The following is a 27,900-nucleotide window of genomic DNA, read 5'->3' as shown; positions in this document are numbered from 1 at the left end:
GCGCCCTGAATGACCCATCTGACAGTGTCTCACTGTGTGTTTTTGGGACTTCGGGGGAAAGCAAAGCTATCAGAAGTGGAAAATGAATTCAGAACTGGCTTTATTACATCTTTGTGAGCACAGGGTTATCTTGACTCCTAGGACATTAACACACCATGCCAGTATTTAAGTGGTGCCGGCAGAGCAGAACTAATGCTTTGTGTCCGAGTGTCATCTCTCAGTTCCCCGTACCTCCGAAGGGCAGCAGCACCAATCTACCAGCTCAGTTAGGATTTGCTGGAACAGATCTCCCATCGCGAAACATCCTCCCCCATAGGATTGCAAATAGAGGGTATATTGCTGAAAACTTTTGGTGTTCTATCACAAGACATCTAGTGGCCCGATTGGGTACTTCAGATTATCACAGGTGTCTGTAATTATCTCTGGCCCTCTGTGTGGCCTTAATGAAAAATATACTAAATAATTAAATAAGATGATTTTCAAATAAAAAAATAGAATGAGATGTTTTGGCATCAGACTTTTGTGGCAGTTGTGAAAATTTGGAAGAGAGTTGCAGAGTTAATAAAAAATAATACCATTGTTGATTAGATGCTTTTTTCATTAGTTTGGCTATTTTCTCTTGAACCATATGACCTATCCACTGGAAACTCATGTACAATATGGACACAGATAAAAAAACATATATACTTTATATCAGTCAATAAAAAAAGTTTTGAAGTATAAATGACTAGTAACGATAAATTGCCATGGATATTCTCTTAATTACCAAAGTTACTGTAGATTCCGTTAACCCTACTACCACGAAACAACATAATATTAATTCCCAAAGAATAAGTCCATATGATTTTTAAAGTGCCCACACTCTCGATTTATGATATAGTGAAGCCAGAGTACTTCTGAAGCTGGTCTTTTAAGGAAAATTGCTGGATGAGGTACTTGTGGGTAGTCATTCATAGCAAGGCGTCTGAGGTAAAATGCAGGGTAGTAAAATGCCTTATCTTCCCTCCAGCCTATACAAGAGTGCTGGTGTAGAGATAAGAACTGATTCTATTCACATGCCCTAAGGCGGGGAGATGCTGTACGGTGATTTCAGTCTCAAATTACTGGTTATGGGGCACTTCTCTCCAATATGGGCCTTCAAGCGCATGTCATTTCCAAACTGTTGACTGGATGCTCATAAATAGCTTTACTTATAGAAGAAAGTAACGTTTTTTAAATTTTATTTGTGAAAGCAGTCTGTCAAAGCAAAACAGATGTTGGCCACACTGCAGATTCTTATTCACATCAACTGTTTCATTTGCTAATTGTTCTCAATTTAGTAACTTTTTCTGCACTTTAGCTTCAGGAACAGAACGTTACTCTCTTTTCATTCAATTCACAGGTCCAAGGGCTTAATCAAGGAGGCCATTCTTGACAACGACTTCATGAAGAACCTTGAGCTTTCTCAGATCCAAGAGATCGTTGACTGCATGTACCCAGTTGAATATGCCACAGACAGCTGCATCATCAAAGAAGGGGATGTGGGCTCATTGGTGTATGTGATGGAAGGTAAGCATTGTGCAAAAAGTCAGCCATGTTAACTTCCCTTCGCCTTTTTGAACTTTCCAGTTCTTAGAGGAACCCCTCTGAAAAGGACATTGAGGAACACATTTGTAAAGGTTCAAACTAGAAACTTTTTTGTGATGGGAGTGGTTACACTTTTAAACCTTTCTAATAATATATTGTAGAGGTGGCAGTCTATCAGATTGGAGGCGTGGCTTTCAGATAGTTACTTTTGGCCACCTGTTACAGTAAATGTCATTCCTGTTCATGTTAAGTTAATTGACTAACAATGGGTCCTTGAGGAACTCCAGGGGTTCCTCAAGTCACCACTAAGAGTGTACTGTATCTACTGTGGGACTTTCATGGTTAAGACCTTCTGTTCACATCCCTGTTATTCATCACCAGTTTAGATCTGGAAACAATGACCCACAGTAAAGATGCATTTCCAGGAAGTGAATGAACGGTCCTCTGGTGGGCTGTAATTCACCAGTTTGTCCACCTGTGAGAAATCAGCCATTAATGAAGGAATGGCGTGAATCCATCAAGACCAGAGGAGATAGCGTAGCTAGCATTAGCCATGATTCATGTCAACCGTTTCAGGTTTGTTGTGACACAGTTTCGTAACCACTGAAATGTCATGATTTCTTATGTCATGTTCATTCAGCAGAGCCAGAGCAAAACATTTATAATTAAGTGGGATTTGTAAGGTGTGCACTTCACTGCGTTGTATGGGTTTTGACTGAAAGCTATTCTGAACGTGACGACCTCACGAGACAAGAAGTTGCTAGATCCCTCCTGCTAACTGGGCAACTTTTGCGATTTTTGTTGTTGTTGTCTGAATGAGGGAAATGCTGTAGATTATGAGGACTCGATGTAGTTTGAAAGATGAGAGGTTGAGGATTATAAATACAGCCGAACACCAATGAGTCCAACTGTGCACATTTCCATATCATAAAACTCATGTCATATAAAGTGTCAACACTTATGATCATTACGTTTATGTACAGCTAAAAGATAAGATGACATAGCGTCATAGCCTGGGTTGTTCTGAACAGAATGAGCCTATGTTTGTCTACTGTGAATCAAATAATTGTGTGATGGTGGGGATGCAGGGTTGTGTTCCAAACAAAACAACTACAAGTGAGCTTGCTGTAGTTCCTCAACGGCACAATGTGCCCAAATAAGCACCTCATAGTTGAAGACTATAAAAGTGCATTGAAATGACTTAGGAACTGTGCACACTCTGGAGAAGTTAGTCCTCTCACTCAAACTTTTGTAAATGTTTTGTCTTATGTTGCACCTACCCCATGTCATGACCGACCATGAGAATCCAAATAGGTCAGATCAGGTTTGCAATGACTAACTTCAATCAGACCCCTTTTCACCCGTAGAGAGGGTAGGATAGAACTAGTGGGGATTAACAACTCACGCCCTGTTGTAAATCAATAGAGAAGATCCAGGTCTGTGCTCTCCGAATTCACCAAAAGTAATGTGTTTTGTCTCAACATTCTTTTTTTTCCCACTGAAACTCTAACACGTTCAAAAGCGAATACTGGAACAATATTTCTAATGTAGAACGTGGGGAATGGTTAGAGGCAATCTATAGGACAGTAATGTAATTGTGTTTGTTATTTTGTGATGTCACTAAAAATGTTATAAAGGAAATACTGCAACTCGGAAAGTATACCCACTACTACGTGGGTGAAGTTTCCATATTATGGGAAATGATGAAAGTGTTTTTGTTAATAGAGGGATATGATTTGAGAAGCTATAAGATATCATTATTTTCCGTAACTTTGCACAGTGAGTAATCACCTCCCTGGAGTGAGAGGTCAAAACAGCCGGAACGTTCGAGGTTCAAACGATGCGGTAAGAAGAAAGCCAAAGCAGACCAGAAATGTGTGAAGCTGCAGCTGCGCGTTTAAAATGGTTTGAACTTTGAATCTCAACATGTGCGGGAGACGATAAACTCACATCCCGGACAATCATTGGTACGATGAATAACAGTCTTTTTAGATGAATGTTAAAGTCAATTCACCTTTACCAGGAATCTTCTCATGTTACTAATGTAGCCAGAATATTTTCCGATTTTGTTATCAACAAATGCGGCGAAAAGTAGAGTAAATGTAAAATGCACATAAAATCAACAGTGTAATGTTTTGGATTCAGTCTTAAGCCAGGTGAACTGTTGTGTACTCACCTTTGGTCTAATCATTTCCCCATTATATCCAAACTGTTCCCTTTCAATTGCCACCATGGTTATGCATATGATTTTCATATGTCTACTGTAAGAAATGTTTAAATTTAGACCTGTCCATAGAGGCCAATTCCCACAACTGTAAAGGGTTAAGGAGTCATAACCAGTATGTGGCTATTTTAGTTCCAAATTGCTTTTGTCCCAATGTTAAATGGTTCAGTTGTTACATACCATTATGGGGAACTTTACTGAAAGATCTTGTTCTCAGAGGAACTGGGTGATTTGTTGGCACAGACATTGCTGTTGAAAAGAAGACGTAAAAAGCCTGTTTACACCAGTTTCTTCTTCCCAGCTCCTTTTCGTTTCTTTGTTTCCTATCTTGATACCACAAGGAGCACTCTGATAACATGCTTTATGTACTTGACAGAAATGACAGAGAACATCCTTCTCCAAGTCTACTGAATTCCATGAGTGGTTCTTAGTCCCTCAGTTATTCTGTATAAGTATGCTTACTTACTTGGCTTAAGCTGTCATTGTGCCACACTCTGCCATTGATTACGAGTAATCAAGACAAATACCTTAATCTGAGCAAAGGTGCCCACTACGGCCGAGCAGAGTTGAGCAGGGAGGGAAGCTGCCTTGATACGGTTCAATGTGTCCCCGTCGATGGAGCCATGAGGGACCAGTGGATTTGCTAATGGGAAGAAAATTGATTCTTAGAGAAGTTATTCTCCTGTCTGATGGGATTCGCCTTGAATGTGCTCCTGAGCGCTACTATAACTCCAACATCACGTCATTGGCACGCCTCCCAAGCCTGATTCTCGACGAGGCTAACACAATGGTAACACCTGAGGAAAAGTTATCAGAAAAAAAGTGCATTTCTTTTGAAATGAAAATGATAAAAACTAATTTGAGGTCATTAACTTCTTTAGAGTGTATGGACAAACCCCATGAAGTAGACTTCCCTTTGAGCTACTTTCTCCAAGCACACCCAGCTGTGCCGTATTTATTTGTACACCTGTGTTGAACTATATTAATCCACAGGCAGAACATTTTTACTTTTTTTTAATCAGCAGGGCATCTTGCTCAGTGCGGCGTTGACTACGGGCACCAGACACAAAATGGGTCAGCTGAAATAAACAGAGCTTTTCAATTAGCAACAGATTCATAGCCTAACTGAGCCTTGTGGGCAAGGAAACAGACCACAGTATCTGTCTGTCCTCCGGCAGTTCCAAATTTGATTTGTTTTACTGCTTCTGTTCCTCCATTAAAATAACAGATAACAATAATAATGAATTCAACTTTTATGACAAAGCTTTTCATTACAAAGTGCTTTAAGTGCTTAAAAAATGTAATTCTGACAAACCTAAACATGTAGAAGATCATGGCAGGCAGGGTAGTTTATTAAGGCTTTGAGCAGTCAGCATCAGGAGGAAGGCTAGAGTAGAGGCAGTTTGGAGATTAAATGGAGGAGGGTCACATCCAGGGGGGTTCAGACTGGTCCAGAGCCTACAACACTAAAAATTCATTGGTCTCATTGACGTGTATAATGTCAAAACCCTATTTTGCTTTTGATAATGTATTAAATGTGCACTATGCAGATATCACTCCTCCATTTCATGTTTGTTAAAATTCTAATTATTTGCCTAATTTCAGTTTGTGACAAAACAAGCAATCATAGTGTAGACAATCCTTTTTCCCATCTATACCACTGTGAAATATATTTTACATAACCAAAAAGATAGTATTTTCAGCTTTTTGAAGCTGATATATAAAACCGAACGTATAAGACTAAAAAACTCAACTTAAAAACGAGAAGCATAGAAATAGCGCACCTAGAACAGATCTACCACTTCTTAGACTTTCTTTCAACGAGAATCACAGATCTATAACACACATTTCTAAGAGAATTTGATCGGGTCGCCGAAAAGTTACATATTGCTGCTTTAAACACATTAATGAGGTTCATGTTGTATAAATGAAGTGGGATTGAATGTTTTCCCTGAATACTAAATCTATCACGTAGATCCTTGATTAATGATGTATTTACCATGAACACACGACACCTCTGACATGCATCTCTATACGCTGTGGATAGATCTTTCTAGACACGAAAAGGATCAAGGTTTAGCAGACGGGGCCTCTCCATTAGACTCTATGGAACAGAGAAGAATAAGTAGTCTCACTGCAACTGTCAATTAATAATGGCCTCGTCACTATTGCCGGACGTTAATTGGAAGAAATATCCTGGCTAATGCGCCTGCTCTCCCGAGAACAGCTATCTAGCGTTGGACACAAATAAATGACAAGGAAGTAGAAACCCATTGATATTCTAACACAGCACAGCTAGCTAATGAAGTGTTCACCTCACTGAAGAACAAAATGGAAATAGAGAACATTTTTGAGCGTGAGTGTTTGACACTTTGGGTTTTTCTGTGCCCCAGACAGGAATAAACATCCTCAGCCTTTTCCCAGTCTTTTTTTTATTGGCCTGTTAAACCCACAGATGGACTCCAAATATAATGTGAGATGTAAACAGGAAGAGGAAATGACCCGAAAAAGAATCTAATGATGACAAGGCGCTATACTTGGGTGATTTTTAAATAGGATACCACCGTGAAAAACTCATCAATTCTGTTTTCGTAATGGGCACAGAATGTAGTGGATATTTGCTCTCTCAGCCAACAAGTTACACTTTACAGTCATAAACTAAATGCAGCCAAGCTGTCTCAACATGGATTTGGTTGCATAGCAACGTGCTGGATCCTCATCCTTTGGCAATGTTGTTTATTAACATCCACATTAATATGCAAAGGCCCAGCTGAACCGAGACCTGGAGTTTTATACTACAGTATATCCAATGGACTGAGAGGGTTTGAAGTAAACAATTTAGGCTAATGTAATGGATGAATATACTGTATGTAAAGTATTTGCTATAAGAGAACTCAAGTCATAGCCTACTCGGACAGCAGCCAGGTGATGTCATTTTCTATACTGAGGAAAACACACACCTGAATTTGTCAGGTGCAATGCACTTCTGCACCAATGCAAATGATGAATTAAAAGTTACAACCAACAATGTTTTGGCAGCTAGCTGATAAAGATGCACTGCGTGAGAAATGAAGAGTTTATTTCCAAAACCCTATTTTTATTGCTTGTGGGTATATTCATGTGCGTGTAAAATATGACTGTTCTCAGATTTTAATTAATAGATTTTAGATGTGTATGATTATTATTTATTTTGTAGCAAAACGCTATATAACCTTTGTTTAGCTGGAATGGAAGCTATATTTGACTGTGTTATGTGGTTGTCTCACCTAGCTATCTTAAGATGAATGCACTTACTGTATGTCGCTCTGGAGAAGAGCATCTGCTAAGTGACAAAGTCAAGATCTCATATTACTGTATTGAATTATTATTCTTTTTTTTAAATATTGATGTCAAAAATGTATAATTTATACACAGTGTACAAAACATTAAGGACACCTGCTCTTTCCATTACATAGACTGACCAGGTGAATCCAGGTGAACACTATGTTCCCTGTTAAATCCACTTCAATCAGTGTAGATGAAGGTGTAGAGTTAAAGAAGGATTTTTGTTAAAGCAAGGCCCCTGAACACTTGTGTATTTTCTGCACTATGCAATGATATTGGCAGCGACCATGTAACCCTTTTACAACATGCGTTGGTTATCAAGAGGCGAAGTATTGACACATTATTTTTAATTGAGAGACGAGATTAAAGTTTTCTTTACTGACCATCATTTTCACTTGTCTGACCGCTTGATGATGACGAGTTTCTCACACAACTGGCCTATCGGGGTGATGCTTTTTCTTGACTGAATGATCTGAATCTAGGATTACAGGGACTCCCTGCAACTATATTCAATGCGCTGTACAAAATTGAGGCTATGATTAAGAAGTTGGAGCTCATCTCTGTCTGCATTAATAAGGACAACACACAGGTCTTTCCAACAATGTATGATTTTTCTATGCAAATTAACTCAATGTCAAATGTGATATAGCGAAACACCTGAGTGAGTTGAGTGCGCGATTCGCAGGTACATTCCATAAATGGATAACACAAACAACTGGATTCATTATCCCTTTCATGCCCTGCCTCCAGTCCACTTACCGATATTTGAACAAGAGAGCCTCATCGAAATTGCAACAAGCGGTTCTGTGAAAATTGGGGAAAAAAGTGTTTTTTTTTGTGTGAATTTTACCCCCTTTTTGTGGTATCCAATTGTTTTAGTAGCTACTATCTTGTCTCATCGCTACAACTACTGTACGGACTCGGGAGAGAGACGAAGGTTGAAAGTCATGCGTCCTCCGATACACAACCCAACCAAGCCAACCTGCGGATCCAACCTGGAAGCCAGCCGCACCAATGTGTTGGAGAAAACACTAGGCCAATTGTGCGTAGCCCCACGGACCTCCCGGTCGCGGCCGGTTGCAACAGAGGCTGGGCGCGAACCCAAAGTCTCTGGTGGCACAGCTGGCGCTGCAGTACAGCACCCTTAACCACTGCGCCACCCGGGAGGCTGAAAATGTAATTTAATCAGAAGCCACTGACAGATTTCTGGATTGGGCTGCGCTCAAAGTTTTCTGCCTTGACAAATCGCGCTGTTAAGACACTGATGCTCGGCCCTCACTATCATGAAAACTAAATACAGGCACAGACTGTGTCTGGAAAATGATTTAAGACTGAGACGCTCTCCAATACAACATTGCTGTAACGGCTCTCGTTTGTAGAAGGAAGACTAGACCAAGGCGCAGCGTGGTAGGAGTACATCGTCTTTTTATTGATGACACCAAAACGTAATAATAAAGACAAAAGAACGAAAGCGCACAGTTCTGTAAGGCTAAGAAACTAAACAGAAAACAAGATCCCACAAAACCCAAAAGGAAAATGACAATGTACAGCGGGGAGTATTTGATTCACTGCCGATTTTGCAGGTTTTCCTACTTACAAAGCATGTAATTTCTTTTTATCATAGGTACACTTCAACTGTGAGAGACTAAATATTTAAATTCACATTGTATGATTTTTAAGTAATGAATTTGCATTTTATTGCATGACATAATTATTTGATACATCAGAAAAGCAGAACTTAATATTTGGTACAGAAACCTTTGTTTTCAATTATAGAGATCATATGTTTCCTGTAGTTCATGACCAAGTTTGCACACACTGCAGCAGGGATTTTGGCCCACTCCTTCATACAGACCTTCTCCAGATCCTTCAGGTTTCGGGGCTGTCACTGGGCAATACGGATTTTCAGCTCCCTCCAAAGATTTTCTATTGGGTTCAGGTCTGGAGACTGGCTAGGCCACTCCAGGACCTTGAGATGCTTCTTATGGAGCCACTCCTTAGTTGCCGTCTCTGTGTATTTCAGGTCGTTGTCATGCTGGAAGACCCAGCCACAACCTATCTTCAATGCTCTTAATGAGGGAAGGAGGTTGTTGGCCAAGATCTTGCCATGTATCCTCCCCTCAGTACGGTGCAGTCATTCTGTTCACTTTGCTGAAAAGCATCCCCAAAGAATGATGTTTCCACCTCCATGCTTCACGGTTGGGATGGTGTTCCTGGGGTTGTACTCATCCTTCTTCTTCACTCCAAACACGGCGAGTGGAGTTTAAACAAAAAAGCGTTATTTTTGTCTCATCAGACCACATGACCTTTTCCCATTCCCCCTCTGGATCATCCAGATGGTCATTGGCAAACGTCAGACGTGCCTGGACATTCGCTGGCTTGAGCAGAGGGACCTTGCGTGCGCTGCAGGATTTTAATCCATGACAGCGTAGTGTGTTACTAATGGTTTTCTTTGAGACTGTGGTCCCAGCTCTCTTCATGTCATTGACCAGGTCCTGCCGTGTAGTTCTGGGCTGATCCCTCACCTTCCTCATGATCATTGATGCCCCATGAGGTGAGATCTTGCATGGAGCCCCAGACTGAAGGTGACCGTCATCTTGACCTTCTTCCATTTTTAATAATTGTGGAGTGGAGAACAGGAGGGCTTCTTAAAGAAAAACTAACTGGTCTGCGAGAGCCGGAATTCTTACTGTTTGGTAGGTGATCAAATACTTATGTCATGCAATAAAATGCAAATTAATTATTTAAATATCATACAATGTGATTTTCTGGATTTTTGTTTTAGATTCCGTCTCTCACATTTGAACTGTTCTGCCTGACCTGAGCCCTAGGACCATGCCTAAGGACTACCTGGCATGATGTCTCCTCCCCAGTTAACCTGGCCGTGCTGCTGCTCCAGTTTAAACTGTTCTGCCTGCGGTTATGGAATCCTGACCTGTTCACCAGACGTGCTACCTGTTCCAGACCTATTATTTGACCATGCTGGTCATTTATGAACATTTGAACATCTTGTCCATGTTCTGTTATAATCTCCACCCAGCACAGCCAGAAGAGGACTGGCCACCCCTAACAGCCTTGTTCCTCTCGAAGTTTCTTCCTAGGTTTTGGCCTTTCTAGGGAGTTTTTCCTAGCCAACGTGCTTCAACACCTGCATTGCTTGCTGTTTGGGGTTTTAGGCTGGGTTTCTGTACAGCACTTTGAAATATCAGTTGATGTACAAAGGGCTATATAAATAAATTTGATTTGATTTACCTATGATAAAAATTACAGACCTCTACATGCTTTGTAAGTAGGAACACCTGCAAAATCGGCAGTGTATCAAATACTTGTTCTCCCCACTGTATATATGAACCCCAGTCATAGACAACGATAGACAGCTGCCTCTGATTGGAAACCACACTCGGCCAAAACAAAGAAATAGAAAACATAGACTTTCCCACCCGAGTCACACCCTGACCTAATCAAACATAGAGAATAATAAGGATCTCTAAGATCAGGGCGTGACAATTGCGGAGTTATGTGCATCCTTTCAAGCACACCCTTCTCGTTAACCTGTGATGAGTTATTCACAATTTTTGATGAACAAATAAAAACATTTGTTCGATGTTTAATTAAAGAGCAAATCTATTGATTAGTATTGTATTATATTTTGTGCCCTGGTCCTATAAAATCTCTTTGTCACTTCCCACGAGCCGGGTTGTGACAAAAACTCACACTCATTCTTATGTAATAAATGTATTGTGTAGTGTGTGTGTGGTAGGCTTACAATGATTGCAAAAACATATTTGAGAGTGTGCTGACCCTGGTGCTAGAGGGGGGACGCAGATGGAGGTTGAAAGTTTGAAAGGGTACGGGACCAGACAAAGTTTGGGAACCACAGGTCTATACCCATTCAGCATCATTTACACCATCTTAAGCCTTAGCCCCTAGCTAACACAACACTTTAACTTCAAATGAAAATGATTTTATGACTAAATTAGAAACGTATATAATATCTGAAAATGTAGCTAGCTAGACTCTCTTACCCATATACATGGTTGGATGCTTCTCCCTCTCTGTCACAGATATAGCCCTTGGTTCACTCCAGACCTGACTGCCCTCGACCAGCACAAAAACATCCTGTGGCGGACTGCAATAGCATCGAATAGTCCCCGCGATATGCAACTGTACAGGGAAGTCAGGAACCAATACACACAGTCAGTCAGGAAAGCTAAGGCCAGCTTCTTCAGGCAGAAGCTTGCATCCTGTAGCTCCAACTCCAAAAAGTTCTGGGACACTGTGAAGTCCATGGAGAACAAGAGCACCTCCTCCCAGCTGCCCACTGCACTGAGGCTAGGTAACATGGTCACCACCGATAAATCCATGATTATCGAAAACTTCAACAAGCATTTCTCAACGGCTGGCCATGCCTTCCGCCTGGCTACTCCAACCTCGGCCAACAGCTCCGCCCCCCCCCGCAGCTACGCGCCCAAGCCTCTCCAGTTTCTCCTTTACCCAAATCCAGATAGCAGATGTTCTGAAAGAGCTGCAAAACCTGGACCCGTACAAATCAGCTGGGCTTGACAATCTGGACCCTCTATTTCTGAAACTATCCGCCGCCATTGTCGCAACCCCTATCACCAGCCTGTTCAAATCAAATCAAATCACATTTATTTATATAGCCCTTCGTACATCAGCTGATATCTCAAAGTGCTGTACAGAAACCCAGCCTAAAACCCCAAACAGCAAGCAATGCAGGTGTAGAAGCACGGTGGCAAGGAAAAACTCCCTAGAAAGGCCAAAACCTAGGAAGAAACCTAGAGAGGAACCAGGCTATGTGGGGTGGCCAGTCCTCTTCTGGCTGTGCCGGGTGGAGATTATAACAGAACATGGCCAAGATGTTCAAATGTTCATAAATGACCAGCATGGTCGAATAATAATAAGACAGAACAGTTGAAACTGGAGCAGCAGCACAGTCAGGTGGACTGGGGACAGCAAGGAGTCATCATGTCAGGTAGTCCTGGGGCACGGTCCTAGGGCTCAGGTCCTCTGAGAGAGATAAAGAAAGAGAGAATTAGAGAGAGCATATGTGGGGTGGCCAGTCCTCTTCTGGCTGTGCCGGTTGGAGATTATAACAGAACATGGCCAAGATGTTCAAATGTTCATAAATGACCAGCATGGTCGAATAATAGTAAGGCAGAACAGTTGAAACTGGAGCAGCAGCATGGCCAGGTGGACTGGGGACAGCAAGGAGTCATCATGTCAGGTAGTCCTGGGGCATGGTCCTAGGGCTCAGGTCCTCCGAGAGAGAGAAAGAAAGAGAGAAGGAGAGAATTAGAGAACGCACACTTAGATTCACACAGGACACCGAATAGGACAGGAGAAGTACTCCAGATATAACAAACTGACCCTAGCCCCCCGACACATAAACTACTGCAGCATAAATACAGGAGGCTGAGACAGGAGGGGTCAGGAGACACTGTGGCCCCATCAGAGGACACCCCCGGACAGGGCCAAACAGGAAGGATATAACCCCACCCACTTTGCCAAAGCACAGCCCGCACACCACTGTTCAACCTCTCTTTCATATCGTCTGAGATCCCCAAGGATTGGAAAGCTGCCGCAGTCATCCCCCTCTTCAAAGGGGGAGACACCCTGGACCCAAACTGTTACAGACCTATATCCATCCTGCCCTGCCTATCTAAGGTCTTCGAAAGCCAAGTCAACAAACAGGTCACTGACCATCTCGAATCCCACCGTACCTTCTCCGTTATGCAATCTGGTTTCCGAGCCGGTCACGGGTGCACCTCAGCCACCCTCAAGGTACTAAACGATATCATAACCGCCATCGATAAAAGACAGTACTGTGCAGTCGTCTTCATCGACCTTGCCAAGGCTTTCGACTCGGTCAATCACCATATTCTTATCGGCAGACTCAGTAGCCTCGGTTTTTCAGATGACTGCCTTGCCTGGTTCACCAATTACTTTGCAAACAGAGTTCAGTGTGTCAAATCGGAGGGCATGCTGTCCGGTCCTCTGGCAGTCTCTATGGGGGTGCCACAGGATTCAATCCTCGGGCCGACTCTTTTTTCTGTATATATCAATGATGTTGCCCTTGCTGCGGGCGATTCCCTGATCCACCTCTACGCAGACGACATCATTCTATATACTTCCGGCCCGTCCTTGGACACTGTGCTATCTAACCTCCAAACGAGCTTCAATGCCATACAACACTCCTTCCGTGGCGTCCAAATGCTCTTAAACGCTAGTAAAACCAAATGCATGCTTTTCAACCGTTCGCTGCCTGCACCCGCATGCCTGACCAGCATCACCACCCTGGATGGGTTCCAACCTTGAATATGTGGACATCTATAAGTACCTAGGTGTCTGGCTAGACTGTAAACTCTCCTTCCAGACTCATATCAAACATCTCCAATCGAAAATCAAATCAAGAGTCGGCTTTCTATTCCGCAACAAAGCCTCCTTCACTCACGCCGCCAAACTTACCATAGTAAAACTGACTATCCTACCGATCCTCGACTTCGGCGATGTCATCTACAAAATTGAGTCCAACACTCTACTCAGCAAACTGGATGCAGTTTATCACAGTGCCATCCGTTTTGTCACTAAAGCACCTTATACCACCCACCACTGCGACTTGTATGCTCTAGTCGGCTGGCCCTCCCTACATATTCGTCGCCAGACCCACTGGCTCCAGGTCATCTACAAGTCCATGCTAGGTAAAGCTCCGCCTTATCTCAGTTCACTGGTCACGATGGCAACACCCACCCGTAGCACGCGCTCCAGCAGGTGTATCTCACTGATCATCCCTAAAGCAAACACCTCATTTGGCTGCCTTTCGTTTCAGTTCTCTGCTGCCTGTGACTGGAATGAATTGCATAAATCGCTGAAGTTGGAGACTTTTATCTCCCTCACCAACTTCAAACATCTGCTATCTGAGCAGCTAACCGATTGCTGCAGCTGTGCTGCAGCTGTACATAGTCTATCGGTAAATAGCCCAACCATTTTTACCTACCTCATCCCCATACTGTTTTTATTTATTTACTTTTCTGCTCTTTTGCACACCAATATCTCTACCTGTACATGACCATCTGATCATTTATCACTCCAGTGTTAATCTGCAAAATTGTAATTATTCGCCTACCTCATGCCTTTTGCACACAATGTATATAGACTCCCCTTTTTTCCCCTACTGTGTTATTGACTTGTTAATTGTTTACTCCATGTGTAATTCTGTGTTGTCTGTTCACACTGCTATGCTTTATCTTGGTCAGGTCGCAGTTGCAAATGAGAACTTGTTCTCAGCTAGCCTACCTGGTTAAATAAAGGTGAAATAAAAGATGTCATGGCTGCCCTTAGTTTGAAGATGTAATCCAGAAACAGGTGTTTTATTCAACAACAGCCTTCTGTTTGTTCTTTTTTCGACTCTCTGAACATTTGCAATCAAACACCAGAATTTCTCCATCTCTTTAGCCATCACACTCTAATTCCACCGGGCATTCCACTGATTTCAAAACTCGGTCCTCCAGAAAGTGGAGATCAGCACTTTTGCAGTTCTACTACGTGATCTCTTTCCAAAAAGCTACGATAGAAAGGATTACTTACACATACTGACCAGCTCATGTTATAGACAGAAGGGTGCTACATGGCAGAACAATCTGAACTCATCCCTCGGCATGTCCAGCCCAGCCATTATATTATCTTAGCCAATCATTTCTACCGGGAAGGTAACTGTCTTTTCCCATGGCTAAACCAACAAGACTCGTAATTTAACAATTTTATTTGCATTTACATATGGTATCCAAATTTGTTATTATGGCACATGAAAGTTCACATGTTCCAGAAGGCATTGCTGCCCAAAAACACATTTTGATGAATAAAATGTTCAAGTCACAATTTTTTTGTTGTCTGCAATGAAACCAAGTGATAGATTTGAAACAAATACATGTCTGTCATTGAACAACCCCATGCAATGATTAGATAGTGAAAAACCACAGCAGTCTCTTTCATAATTTCTTTAAACAATTAAAGCTAAATTACAAACATTTCTGGATAGCATTTTGGAATGAAACTCTTCAACTGCAGTTTGTCAGCTTGTCATCTGACAAAAGCAGCTTGCTACCCTTCATAAATAATTGGCATTGGAGCAGACGTGTGAGACTTGCAATGCAATGTAAGCCGGAGAGAAATATATTTTGTCACTCTACCCCTTCACTAGCTTACCCTCCACTCTACCCCTTCACTACCTTACCCTCCACTCTACCCTCCACTCTGCCTCTTCACTACCTTACCCTCCACTCTACCCCTTCACTACCTTACACTCTACTCTACCCCTTCACTACCTTACCCTCCACTTTACCCCATTCACTACCTTACCCTCCACTCTGACTCTTCACTACCTTAGCCTCCACTCTACCACTTCACTAGCCTACCCTCCACTCTGCCCTCCACTCTGCCTCTTCACTACCTTACCCTCCACTCTACCCCTTCACTACCTTACCCTCCACTCTACCCCTTCACTACCTTACCCTCCACTCTGCCTCTTCACTACCTTAGCCTCCACTCTACCCCTTCACTACCTTACCCTCCACTCTACCCTCCACTCTACCCCTTCACTACCTTACCCTCCATTCTACCCTCCCCTCTACCCCTTCACTACTTTAGCATTCATTCTACCCCTTCAATAGCTTACCCTCCACTCTGTCTCTTCACAACCTTACCCTCCACTCTGCCCCTTCACTAGCCTACCCTCCACTCTTCCTCTTCACTACATTGGCCTCCACTCTACCCCTTCACTACTTTAGCTTCCACTCTACCCTCCACTCTACCCCTTTACTATCTTAACATCCACTCTACCCCTTCACGACTTTAGCATTCATTCTACCCCTTCACAAGCTTACCCTCCACTCGGCCGCTTCACTACCTTACCCTCCACTCTACCCCTTTACTACCTTAGCTCCACTCTACCCGTTCACTACCCTAGCCTCCACTCTACCCTCCACTCTACCCCTTTACTATCTTAACATCCACTCTACCCCTTCATTACTTTAGCCTCCACTCTACCCCTTCACTACCTTAGCCTCCACTCTACCCCTTCACTACCTTAGCCTCCACTCCACCCCTTCACTAACTTAGACTCCACTCTACCCCTTCACTAACTTAGCCTCCAATCTACCCCTTCACTACCTTAGCCCCACTCTACCCCTTCACTACCTTAGCCTCCACTCTCCCCCTTCACTACTTTTGCCCCCAATCTACCCCCACTCTACCGCTTCACTACCTTAGCCTCCATTCTACCCCTTCACTACCTTTGCCTCCATTCTACCCCTTCACTACCTTAGCCTCCACTCTACCCCTTCACTACCTTAGCCTCCATTCTACCCCTTCCCTACCTTAGCCTCCACTCTACCCCTTCACTCGCTTACCCTCCACTCTGCCTCTTCACAACCTTACCCTCCACTCTACCCCTTCACTAGCCTACCCTCCACTCTTCCTCTTCATTACATTGGCCTCCACTCTACCCCTTCACTACTTTAGCATTCACTCTACCCCTTCACTAGCTTACCCTCCCCTCCACTCTACCCCTTCACTACCTTAGCCTCCACTCTACCCCTTCACTACCTTGGCCTCCACTCTACACCTTCACTACTTTAGCTTCCACTCTGCCTCTTCACTACCTTACCCTCCACTCTACCCCTTCACTACCTTAGCTCCACTCTACCCGTTCACTACCATAGCCTCCTCTCTACCCTCCGCCCTACCCCTTCACTACCTTGGCCTCCACTCTACACCTTCATTACTTTAGCTTCCACTCTGCCTCTTCACTACCTTACCCTCCACTCTACCGCTTCACTACCTTGGCCTCCACTCTACACCTTCACTACTTTAGCTTCCACTCTGCCTCTTCACTACCTTACCCTCCACTCTACCCCTTCACTACCTTAGCCTCCACTCTACCCCTTCCCTACCTTAACCTCCACTCTACCCCTTCACTACCTTAGCCTCCACTCTACCCCTTCACTACCTTAGCCTCCACTCCACCCCTTCACTACCTTAGTCTCCACTCGACCCCTTCACTAACTTAGCCTCCACTCCACCCCTTCACTAACTTAGCCTCCACTCTACCCCTTCACTAACTTAGCCTCCAATCTACCCCTTCACTACCTTAGGCCTCCACTCTACCCCTTCACTACCCTAGCTTAAAATCTACCCTCCACTGTACCCCATCACTATCTTAACATCGACTCTCCTCCTTCACTACCTTACCCTCCATTCTACCCCTTCACTAGCCTAACCTCCACTCTTCCTCTTCACTACATTGGCCTCCACTCTACCCCTTCACTACTTTAGCTTCCACTCTACCCTCCACTCTACCCCTTTACTATCTTAACATCCACTCTACCCCTTCACGACTTTAGCATTCATTCTACCCCTTCACAAGCTTACCCTCCACTCGGCCGCTTCACTACCTTACCCTCCACTCTACCCCTTTACTACCTTAGCTCCACTCTACCCGTTCACTACCCTAGCCTCCACTCTACCCTCCACTCTACCCCTTTACTATCTTAACATCCACTCTACCCCTTCATTACTTTAGCCTCCACTCTACCCCTTCACTACCTTAGCCTCCACTCTACCCCTTCACTACCTTAGCCTCCACTCCACCCCTTCACTAACTTAGCCTCCACTCTACCCCTTCACTAACTTAGCCTCCAATCTACCCCTTCACTACCTTAGCCCCACTCTACCCCTTCACTACCTTAGCCTCCACTATAACCCTTCACTACCTTACCCTCCACTCTCCCCCTTCACTACTTTGGACCCCAATCTACCCCCACTCTACCGCTTCACTACCTTAGCCTCCATTCTACCCCTTCACTACCTTTGCCTCCATTCTACCCCTTCACTACCTTAGCCTCCACTCTACCCCTTCACTACCTTAGCCTCCATTCTACCCCTTCCCTACCTTAGCCTCCACTCTACCCCTTCACTCGCTTACCCTCCACTCTGTCTCTTCACAACCTTACCCTCCACTCTACCCTTTCACTAGCCTACCCTCCACTCTTCCTCTTCATTACATTGGCCTCCAATCTACACCTTCACTACTTTAGCATTCACTCTACCCCTTCACTAGCTTACCCTCCACTCTACCACTTCACTACCTTAGCCTCCACTCTACCCCTTCACTACCTTGGCCTCCACTCTACACCTTCACTACTTTAGCTTCCACTCTGCCTCTTCACTACCTTACCCTCCACTCTACCCCTTCACTACCTTAGCTCCACTCTACACGTTCACTACCATAGCCTCCTCTCTACCCTCCGCCCTACCCCTTCACTACCTTGGCCTCCACTCTACACCTTCATTACTTTAGCTTCCACTCTGCCTCTTCACTACCTTACCCTCCACTCTACCCCTTCACTACCTTGGCCTCCACTCTACACCTTCACTACTTTAGCTTCCACTCTGCCTCTTCACTACCTTACCCTCCACTCTACCCCTTCACTACCTTAGCCTCCACTCTACCCCTTCCCTACCTTAACCTCCACTCTACCCCTTCACTACCTTAGCCTCCACTCTACCCCTTCACTACCTTAGCCTCCACTCCACCCCTTCACTACCTTAGTCTCCACTCTACCCCTTCACTAACTTAGCCTCCACTCCACCCCTTCACTAACTTAGCCTCCACTCTACCCCTTCACTAACTTAGCCTCCAATCTACCCCTTCACTACCTTAGCCTCCACTCTACCCCTTCACTACCCTAGCCTAAAATCTACCCTCCACTCTACCCCTTCACTATCTTAACATCCACTCTCCTCCTTCACTACCTTACCCTCCATTCTACCCCTTCACTAGCTTACCCTCCACTCTGCCTCTTCACTACCTTGGCCTCCACTCTACACCTTCACTACTTTAGCTCCACTCTACCCGTTCACTACCTTAGCCTCCACTCCACCCCTTCACTAACTTAGCCTCCACTCTACCCCTTCACTAACTTAGCCTCCAATCTACCCCTTCACTACCTTAGCCCCACTCTACCCCTTCACTACCTTAGCCTCCACTATAACCCTTCACTACCTTACCCTCCACTCTCCCCCTTCACTACTTTTGCCCCCAATCTACCCCCACTCTACCGCTTCACTACCTTAGCCTCCATTCTACCCCTTCACTACCTTTGCCTCCATTCTACCCCTTCACTACCTTAGCCTCCACTCTACCCCTTCACTACCTTAGCCTCCATTCTACCCCTTCCCTACCTTAGCCTCCACTCTACCTCTTCACAACTTTACCCTCCACTCTACCCCTTCACTAGCCTACCCTCCACTCTTCCTCTTCATTACATTGGCCTCCACTCTACCCCTTTACTACCTTAGCCTCCATTCTACCCCTTCACTACCTTGGCCTCCACTCTACACCTTCACTACTTTAGCTTCCACTCTGCCTCTTCACTACCTTACCCTCCACTCTACCCCTTCACTCCCTTAGCTCCACTCTACCCGTTCACTACCTTAGCCTCCACTCCACCCCTTCACTAACTTAGCCTCCACTCTACCCCTTCACTAACTTAGCCTCCAATCTACCCCTTCACTACCTTAGCCCCACTCTACCCCTTCACTACCTTAGCCTCCACTATAACCCTTCACTACCTTACCCTCCACTCTACACCTTCACTACTTTAGCTTCCACTCTGCCTCTTCACTACCTTACCCTCCATTCAACCTCTTCACAACCTTAGCCTCCACTCTACCCCTTCCCTATATTAACCTCCACTCTACCCCTCCACTACCTTAGCCTCCACTCTACCCCTTCACTACCTTAGCCTCCACTCCACCCCTTCACTACCTTAGTCTCCACTCTACCCGTTCACTACCATAGCCTCCTCTCTACCCTCCGCCCGACCCCTTCACTATCTTAGCTTCCACTCTACCCCTTCACTACCTTACCCTCCATCCAACCTCTTCACAACCTTAGCCTCCACTCTACCCCTTCCCTATCTTAACCTCCACTCTACCCCTCCACTACCTTAGCCTCCACTCTACCCCTTCACTACCTTAGCCTCCACTCCACCCCTTCACTACCTTAGCTCCACTCTACCTGTTCACTACCATAGCCTAAAATCTACCCTCCACTCTTCCCCTTCACTAGCCTACCCTCCACTCTTCCTCTTCATTACATTGGCCTCCACTCTACCCCTTCACTACTTTAGCATTCACTCTACCCCTTCACTACCTTCCCCTCCACTCTTCCTCTTCACTACCTTAGCTCCACTCTACCCGTTCACTACCATAGCCTCCACTCTACCCCTTCATTACTTTAGCCTCCACTCTACCCCTTCACCAACTTAGCCTCCACTCTCCCCCTTCACCACCTTAGCCTTCACTCTGCCTCTTCAATACCTTACCCTCCACTCTACCACTTCACTACCTTAGCCTCTACTCTACCCCTTCACTACCTTAGCCTCCACTCTACCCCTTTGCTAACTTACCCTCCACTCTACACCTTCACTACCTTAGCCTCCACTCTACCCCTTCACTACCTTAACCTCCACTCTTCCCCTCCACTACCTTAGCCTCCACTCTACCCCTTTGCTACCTTAGCCTCCACTCTACCCCTTCATTACACTAGCCTCCACTCTACCCTCAACTCTACCCCTTCACTAACTTAGCCTCCACTCTACCCCTTTACTACCTTAGCCTCCATTCTACCCCTTCACTACCTTGGCCTCCACTCTACACCTTCACTACTTTAGCTTCCACTCTGCCTCTTCACTACCTTACCCTCCATTCAACCTCTTCACTACCTTAGCCTCCACTCCACCCCTTCACTACCTTAGCCTCCACTCTACCTCTTCACTACCTTAGCCTCCACTCTACCTCTTCACTACCTTAGCCTCCATTCTACCCCTTCACTACCTTAGCCTCCACTCTAACCCTTCGCTACCTTAGCCTCCACTCTACCCCTTCATTACACTAGCCTCCACTCTACCCTCAACTCTACCCCTTCACTACCTTAGCCTCCACTCTACCCCTTCACTACCCTGCCCTCCCCTCTAATCCTTCACTACCCTGCCCTCCACTCTACCCCTTCACTACCTTAGCCTCCACTCTAACCCTTCACTACCTTAGCCTCCACTCTAACCCTTCACTACCTTTCCCTCCACTCTAACCCTTCACTACCTTAGCCTCCACTCTTCCCCTTCACTACCTTTGCCCCCACTCTACCCCTTCACTACCTTAGCCTCCACTCTACCCCTTTTCCTACCTTAGCCTCCACTCTACCCCTTCACTACCTTAGCCTCCATTCTACCCCTTCACTACCTTAGCCTCCACTCTACCCCTTTTCCTACCTTAGCCTCCACTCTACCCCTTCACTACCTTAGCCTCCATTCTACCCCTTCACTACCTTAGCCTCCACTCTACCCCTTTTCCTACCTTAGCCTCCACTCTACCCCTTCACTACCTTAGCCTCCACTCTACCCCTTCACTACCTTAGCCTCCATTCTACCCCTTCACTACCTTAGCCTCAACTCTACCCCTTCACTACCTTCGCCCCCACTCTACCCCTTTACTACCTTAGCCCTCCTTGTCCCTTCTCACTCCCTCTCCTCTCCAGTCTTCACTATATGCTGCTTTCACTGTCTGATATGGATCATGCTGGGTTCCTTGTCTTAGATGTCTGTCCTTTGTCTCGTTTCCTGAAGTATGGAGCAGCTCCTGTCGGTGGAATTTTCAGAATGATGATGGATTGATCGATGTGTGTTGAATCCCAAAAAGGGGCCTGTCACAAAAGCATGACGTTGGGGGCACCGTCATATTAGCAACAGGTGATATGCATATCAAAGGGAACATCCATCTTAATTGATCAGCTTCACATAGACAACATGTGACCTTGAATTACTTAGAACGATGCTATGGATGAAAACACCCTGATTCCCTGGCCTGTAATACAGTGAATGGAATGTTTCAATGGAGGCAAAACCCACTTGATATCTTCTCTTTTAAATGAACAGTTACACTCTTAAGGATTCCATCCTTGCCTAAGTGGCAAATAGAGACATATAAATGTGAACGTTGCGTTATAACACGCCTCACACTGTACCAATGCAAACAAGATAGAAAACATTTTATTCTATGTGCAAATTAACCCTGGACGGGGAAAAAAAGACTGCATGTGTTACGTACACAGATGTGAACAGCTCAGTTAACGAATATACGCCCGTCATCTTCTCAGCTGGCATGGAAATGACTCTTTCATTTAGACACTGGAGTGTTTATAGAATGTTGTTCCTGTACGTTGGTTCTACAATTTGAACATTTAGATTGGCCACGTTATTCAATTTTCCATCATCTCCAGGATCTCAATACGTGAAATAGTGTTAGAGTACAGACAACCTGCAGAGCTGGCGGAAAGCTGATGTAGACATTTGAAGGAAGGAGAACGTCTCTATAGGGACTTTCTCTGGATGAGTAACTGTAAACAGAAGCTGTGGGGTGAATATGTAGCTGATTGCTAAGAATAACTATGAGAAAGCAGAAATGTATGGGAGAGTGAGCAGAGATTATAATGCATATTATACAGTATTAGTCAATGTATATTCTCCATTTAGAAAAAGAAATACGAAAATATTTGTGCTATAAAGCACCCAATATTCAGCTGAACAAATCTCTCCCCACACTTCTCTAGTTAAATAAAGGATAAATAAAAAATACAATTGTATAAGCAAACACGCAAACACGTTAATTGTGTAAGGATATGAATATATTGTTCCTTCATAACACCTGCTCTCTCAGGTGTACAAGCTGACCAACTCAACCATTCCAAGACCGTACAACTAGCTAGCAAATTCTAATGTATCCTGCAATAGAAATGTGTTATTATGGGACGGCCAATACTGTACACTATAGCTAGTGTAATCCAATGGATTTCAGTTGAATGGTCATCGAAATATCAATGTCTGCATGTATAGGCACAGTGAGTGTCTTGACTCACCTGGGAACAGGATATAAAGAGTTTAAAATAGAAACTAGATGGAGAATGCTGCTGTCAAACAGGAACACGATAAGGCCTGGCAGTGGCTGATAGGAGGTAGTGTACAAATGTAACATGGAATGAGAACTTACCTAGGGCCTCAAATACCACTGAGATTGGTCTCACTATTCCTTCTCTAATATTCTGATAGGTGGTTAGCTAGATGGGATTATGAAAGGGATAGTTTGTTTTTTAAATATTGAAATATGATACATTTGTGTATTCCACATGCCTGCATTATGATCGAATGGGATCATGTTCTATACCAAGTTGCCACATCCAATGTTAATTGGGTCCATTTCAATGAATGCACCCCAGATGTTTCACTCTGAGCCTTGTTTTAAACGTAAATATTATTTAAACAATCTGGGCTGTGTTTTGCTTCTGGTGATTGTAAGTGTAGGAGTGTTGGAATGCTAGCTGCCCACCCCCCCCCCCCCCCCCCCCCCCCCCCCCCGGATCCTAGCCAGCCTGCTGCCAGCTCCTGTAAGCTCTGAGGCGCCATCTTAATTGGCATGTCCACAGTGTCTGACCCATTATTCCACACTCAAGTGTCAATTAAGTGGACCTGGCCAACTGCAGGCAACAGCGCTCATGTAGAGATTGAGTCCAAATACATAGATGGTTACGACCATCCTGATTGGGAGACGTGCCCAGACAGGTTAAGACGTTCTCATTAATGCTATCTTTCAAAACCACGGTTACATACACGCAATAATGCAATTCATGTGAATAGTCAGATTCATATAATAGATTGAATTAAAATGTTTACACGCTTCATAAGAAGAACGATTTCCCTAATAATCCTGTTTACATGGACACATCTGAAATCCTGCTACCTGATGGGACTTTGATGATACATGCAGAAAATCAGCGCTCAAAATAAACATCACATTTTATTGGTCACATACATACATACACATGGTTAGCAGATGTTAATGCGAGTGTAGCGAAATGCTTGTGCTTCTAGTTCTGACAGTGCGGTAATATCTAACAAGACATCCAACAATTCCCAACAACAACCAATACACATGAATCTAAAGGGGTGAATGAGAGTACGTGCATGTAAATATATGGATGAGCGACGGCCGAGCGGCATAGGCAAGGTGCAATAGATGGTATAAAATACAGTGTACAGTTGAAGTCGGAGGTTAATATACACTTATGTCGGAGTCATTAAACTCGTTTTACAACCACTCCACACATTTCTTGTTCACAAACTATAGTTTTGACAAGTCGGTTTGGAAATCTACTTTGTGCATGACACAAGCCATTTTTCCAACAATTGCTTTACAGACAGATCATTTAATGTATAATTCACTGTATCACAATTCCAGTGGATCAGAAGTTTACATACACTAAGATGACTGTGCCTTTAAACAGCTTGGAAAATTCCAGAAAATTATGTCATGGCTTTAGAAGCTCCTGATAGACATAATTTGAGTCAATTGGAGGTGTACGTGTGGATGTATTTCAAGGCCTACCTTCAAACTCAGTGCCCTTTGCTTGACATCATGGGAAAATCAAAAGAAATCAGCGAAGATCTCAGAAAATATTGTAGACCTCCACAAGTCTGGTTCACCCTTGGGAGCAATTTCCAAATGCCTGAAGGTACCACGTTCATGCAAGTATAAACACCATTGGACCACGCAGCCGTCATACCGCTCAGGAAGGAGACCAGTTCTGTCTCCTAGACATTAACGTACCTTGGTGCAAAAGTGCAAATCAATCCCAGAACAATAGCAAAGGACCTTGTGAAGATGCTGGAGGAAACAGGTACAAAAGTATCTATATCCACAGTAAAACGAGTCCTATATCCCCATAACCTGAAAGGCCGCTCAGCAAGGAAGAAGCAACTGCTCTAAACTCGCCATAAAAAAGCAAGACTAAGGTTTACAACTGTACATGGGGACAAAGATCTTACTTTTTGGAGAAATGTCCTTTGGTCTGATGGAACAAAAATAGAACTGTTTGGCAATAATGACCATCGTTATGTTTGGAGGAAAAAGGGGGAATCTTGCAAGCTGAAGAACACCATCCCAACTATGAAGCACAGGGGTGGCGGGTGCTTTGCTCCAGGAGGGACTGGTGCACTTCACAAAATAGATGGCATCATGAGGCAGGAATATTATGGGGATATATTGAAGCAACATCTCAAGACATCAGTCAGGAAGGTAAAGCTTGGCCGCAATTGGGTCTTCCAAATAGACAATGACACCAAGCATGCTTCTAATGTTGTGGCAAAATGGCTTAAGGACAACAAAGTCAAGGTATTGGAGTGGCCATCACAAAGCCCTCAAGAACATTTGTGGGCAGAACTGAAAAAGCTTGTGTGAGCGAGGAGGCCAACAAACCTGACTCAGTTACATCTGCTCTGTGAGGAGGAATGGGCCAAAATTCACCCAATGTATTGTGGGAAGCTTGTGGATGACCTAAGACAGGGAATTTTTACTAGGATTAAATGTCAAGAATTGTGAAAAACAGAGTTTAAATGTATTTGGCTAAGGTGTATGTAAACTTCCGACTTCAACTGTACATATGATATGAGTAATGTAAGATATTTTAACATTATTAAAGTGACATTATTTAAACTGACTAGTGATTAATTTATTACATTTGCCAGTGATTTGGTCTCAATGTAGGCAGCAGCCTCTCTGAGTTAGTGATAGCTGCTTAGCAGTTTGATGGCCTTGAGATAGAAGCTGTTTATCATTCCCTCAGTACCAGCTTTGATACACCAGGTCCATTCTACCACAGCGACCATGTTATTTTTTTAGGGCATATAAAGTTTGTCAGTTAAAACTGTTTCTAAGATGCATACTTTCAGTTTTTCCGAACCCCCGTATTTCACGCAAAGAAGGAAGCTCGCGCTGTTTGTGCTAGACCAAATACAGCGCTGTAACTAAGGCATTTACATGTCCTAATAATTAGAAAGATTGATAAAACAGGTGTTTTAACTGGCGTATGTTTCGATTATGACCTTACACCGATTAAGATAAGCAGAGTAGTGTTTACATGACTAATGCCATACTCAGCTTACTCAGCCATACCAGTTTAACATCAAATTATTAGTGTGCATGTAAATATACTTCTCCATTCAGATTTCTGAAACCCAGGTAATGTATTGAGGTCCATGCTAAGTATCCTATGCTTGGACCTTTGGGTGGAAAACCACATTGGAAGACATTGGAGGAAAGAAACAGTAGCATGCCAGGAAGAACAGAGAGAGAGAAAGTATAGTGTCTGGAAAGATAATGGTAGCTAATGCCAAGGCATTCATCAACAAAGTTGCTTTGCATCGTCCATTTGTCATTTAGCCAAGTTCAAGACAATATTTGTTTTTTAGTCTTAATCATGTGTAATTAATCTGCAAACACTTCTGCTGAAATAAAGAGATTAAAGAATCTAAATAGTCTTCAGTAGCATTAAATATTTTGCCTTGACATCCCACAGCAGACTGAGAAGTAGATAAAAAGCTTTTAGTGTAATTCCGCTGCCACATCCAACTTTTTCCTTGTGTAGGAGCTCTCTAATGATCAACTACACCACTTTATCATATATTTATCTCCATTATACTATTGTGCTGGCACTGGCTTCGCAATTAACACACGCTGTTCCAATTTGTCTGACCCAAAGAGCTGAATCGCTATCAACAATAACAGATGAAGCAGATGGGTTTTCTCTTACACAGTAAATCAAGGATAGTTGAAATCACAGTGTTAACATTTTGGGGGGGGGGGGGGGGGGGGTTAAATTGACTACTGGGAGTTATCTTAAACCTCAAGAGAATGAATGTGTACTCTCAACTCAGAATATGATGGGAGTATAATTTATTCACTGTAAAAATAAAGATGTTGATTCAACATACAATAGGATTGTAAGCTTGAGTAACAAAAATGTTGTTGAGCAAACTCGCAACAAAATGTTTGCGTGAATATTTTGTTGAGCATACTCACAATCCTATTGCAGCTGGTTGCCTTACAATTGTACGTTGAATTTAAAATTGTATGTATTTTTTTTACAGCAGTGTCAAATAAGATTTACAAGTCTGTTTGACAGATACAAAAGGAGTTAATCAGTAGTCATACAGTTACATAAATGAGTAATTACAGATAATGATCCTAGCCTGCAGGATATGATTTGTGTTTTTAATTATATATTTTTTTGCAATATACTTTTCTCTGGCAGGTGTTAAATGACTGAACACCATGTTGTATGTTGAAACTGAGGCCACAGTCATCAGTTATCAGTAGATAAGTAATGACCTCACGTCTGTCTTCAATTCTGCTTTTCTCCTTCTAGGCACCATATGTAAATGAATGCTGAATTAAATGTACAGTATTTGCAGCTGTTACTATTCAGTTGTTGATACACTTAACATGTTGCTGGCTGTGACTGAGACATGCTTACAAAGAGCCCATTGAGAGAGAAAGAGAGAGCTACAGTACTGTTTGTTACGAAGATCTTGTACGTACGTATACCGTGCATTCAGAAAGTATTCAGACCCCTTGACTTTTTCCACATTTTGTTATGTTACAGCCTTATTCTAAAATGTATTAAATGCATAAAAAAATCATCATCAATCTACACACAATACCCCATAATGACCAAGTGAAAACAGGTTTAGCCATAGCACTGACATGAAATCAGTCAAAACACCTCAACAAGACATGGTATCAAGAACAAGATAAATAATAATAATAATAATATATGCCATTTAGCAGACGCTTTTATCCAAAGCGACTTGCTAAAATTA

General features: G+C 43.6%; 1 protein-coding gene across 2 annotated transcripts in view; it reads left to right on the top strand.

Annotated features, from left to right (window-relative positions):
- The window catches only part of LOC124048151 (cGMP-dependent protein kinase 1-like), a 90,657-nt gene that overhangs the window by 15,612 nt on the left and 47,145 nt on the right, over positions 1-27,900 (top strand). For both annotated transcript variants that reach the window (XM_046368632.1, XM_046368631.1), the window contains exon 2: positions 1,382-1,548. In XM_046368632.1, coding sequence (XP_046224588.1) covers positions 1,382-1,548 — 167 coding nt within the window. The remainder of the gene's footprint in view (positions 1-1,381; positions 1,549-27,900) is intronic.

Source organism: Oncorhynchus gorbuscha, linkage group LG11, assembly GCF_021184085.1.
Source record: "Oncorhynchus gorbuscha isolate QuinsamMale2020 ecotype Even-year linkage group LG11, OgorEven_v1.0, whole genome shotgun sequence".
Classification (NCBI taxonomy): Eukaryota; Metazoa; Chordata; class Actinopteri; order Salmoniformes; family Salmonidae; genus Oncorhynchus; species Oncorhynchus gorbuscha.
This window is presented reverse-complemented; position numbering and strand designations above follow the sequence as displayed.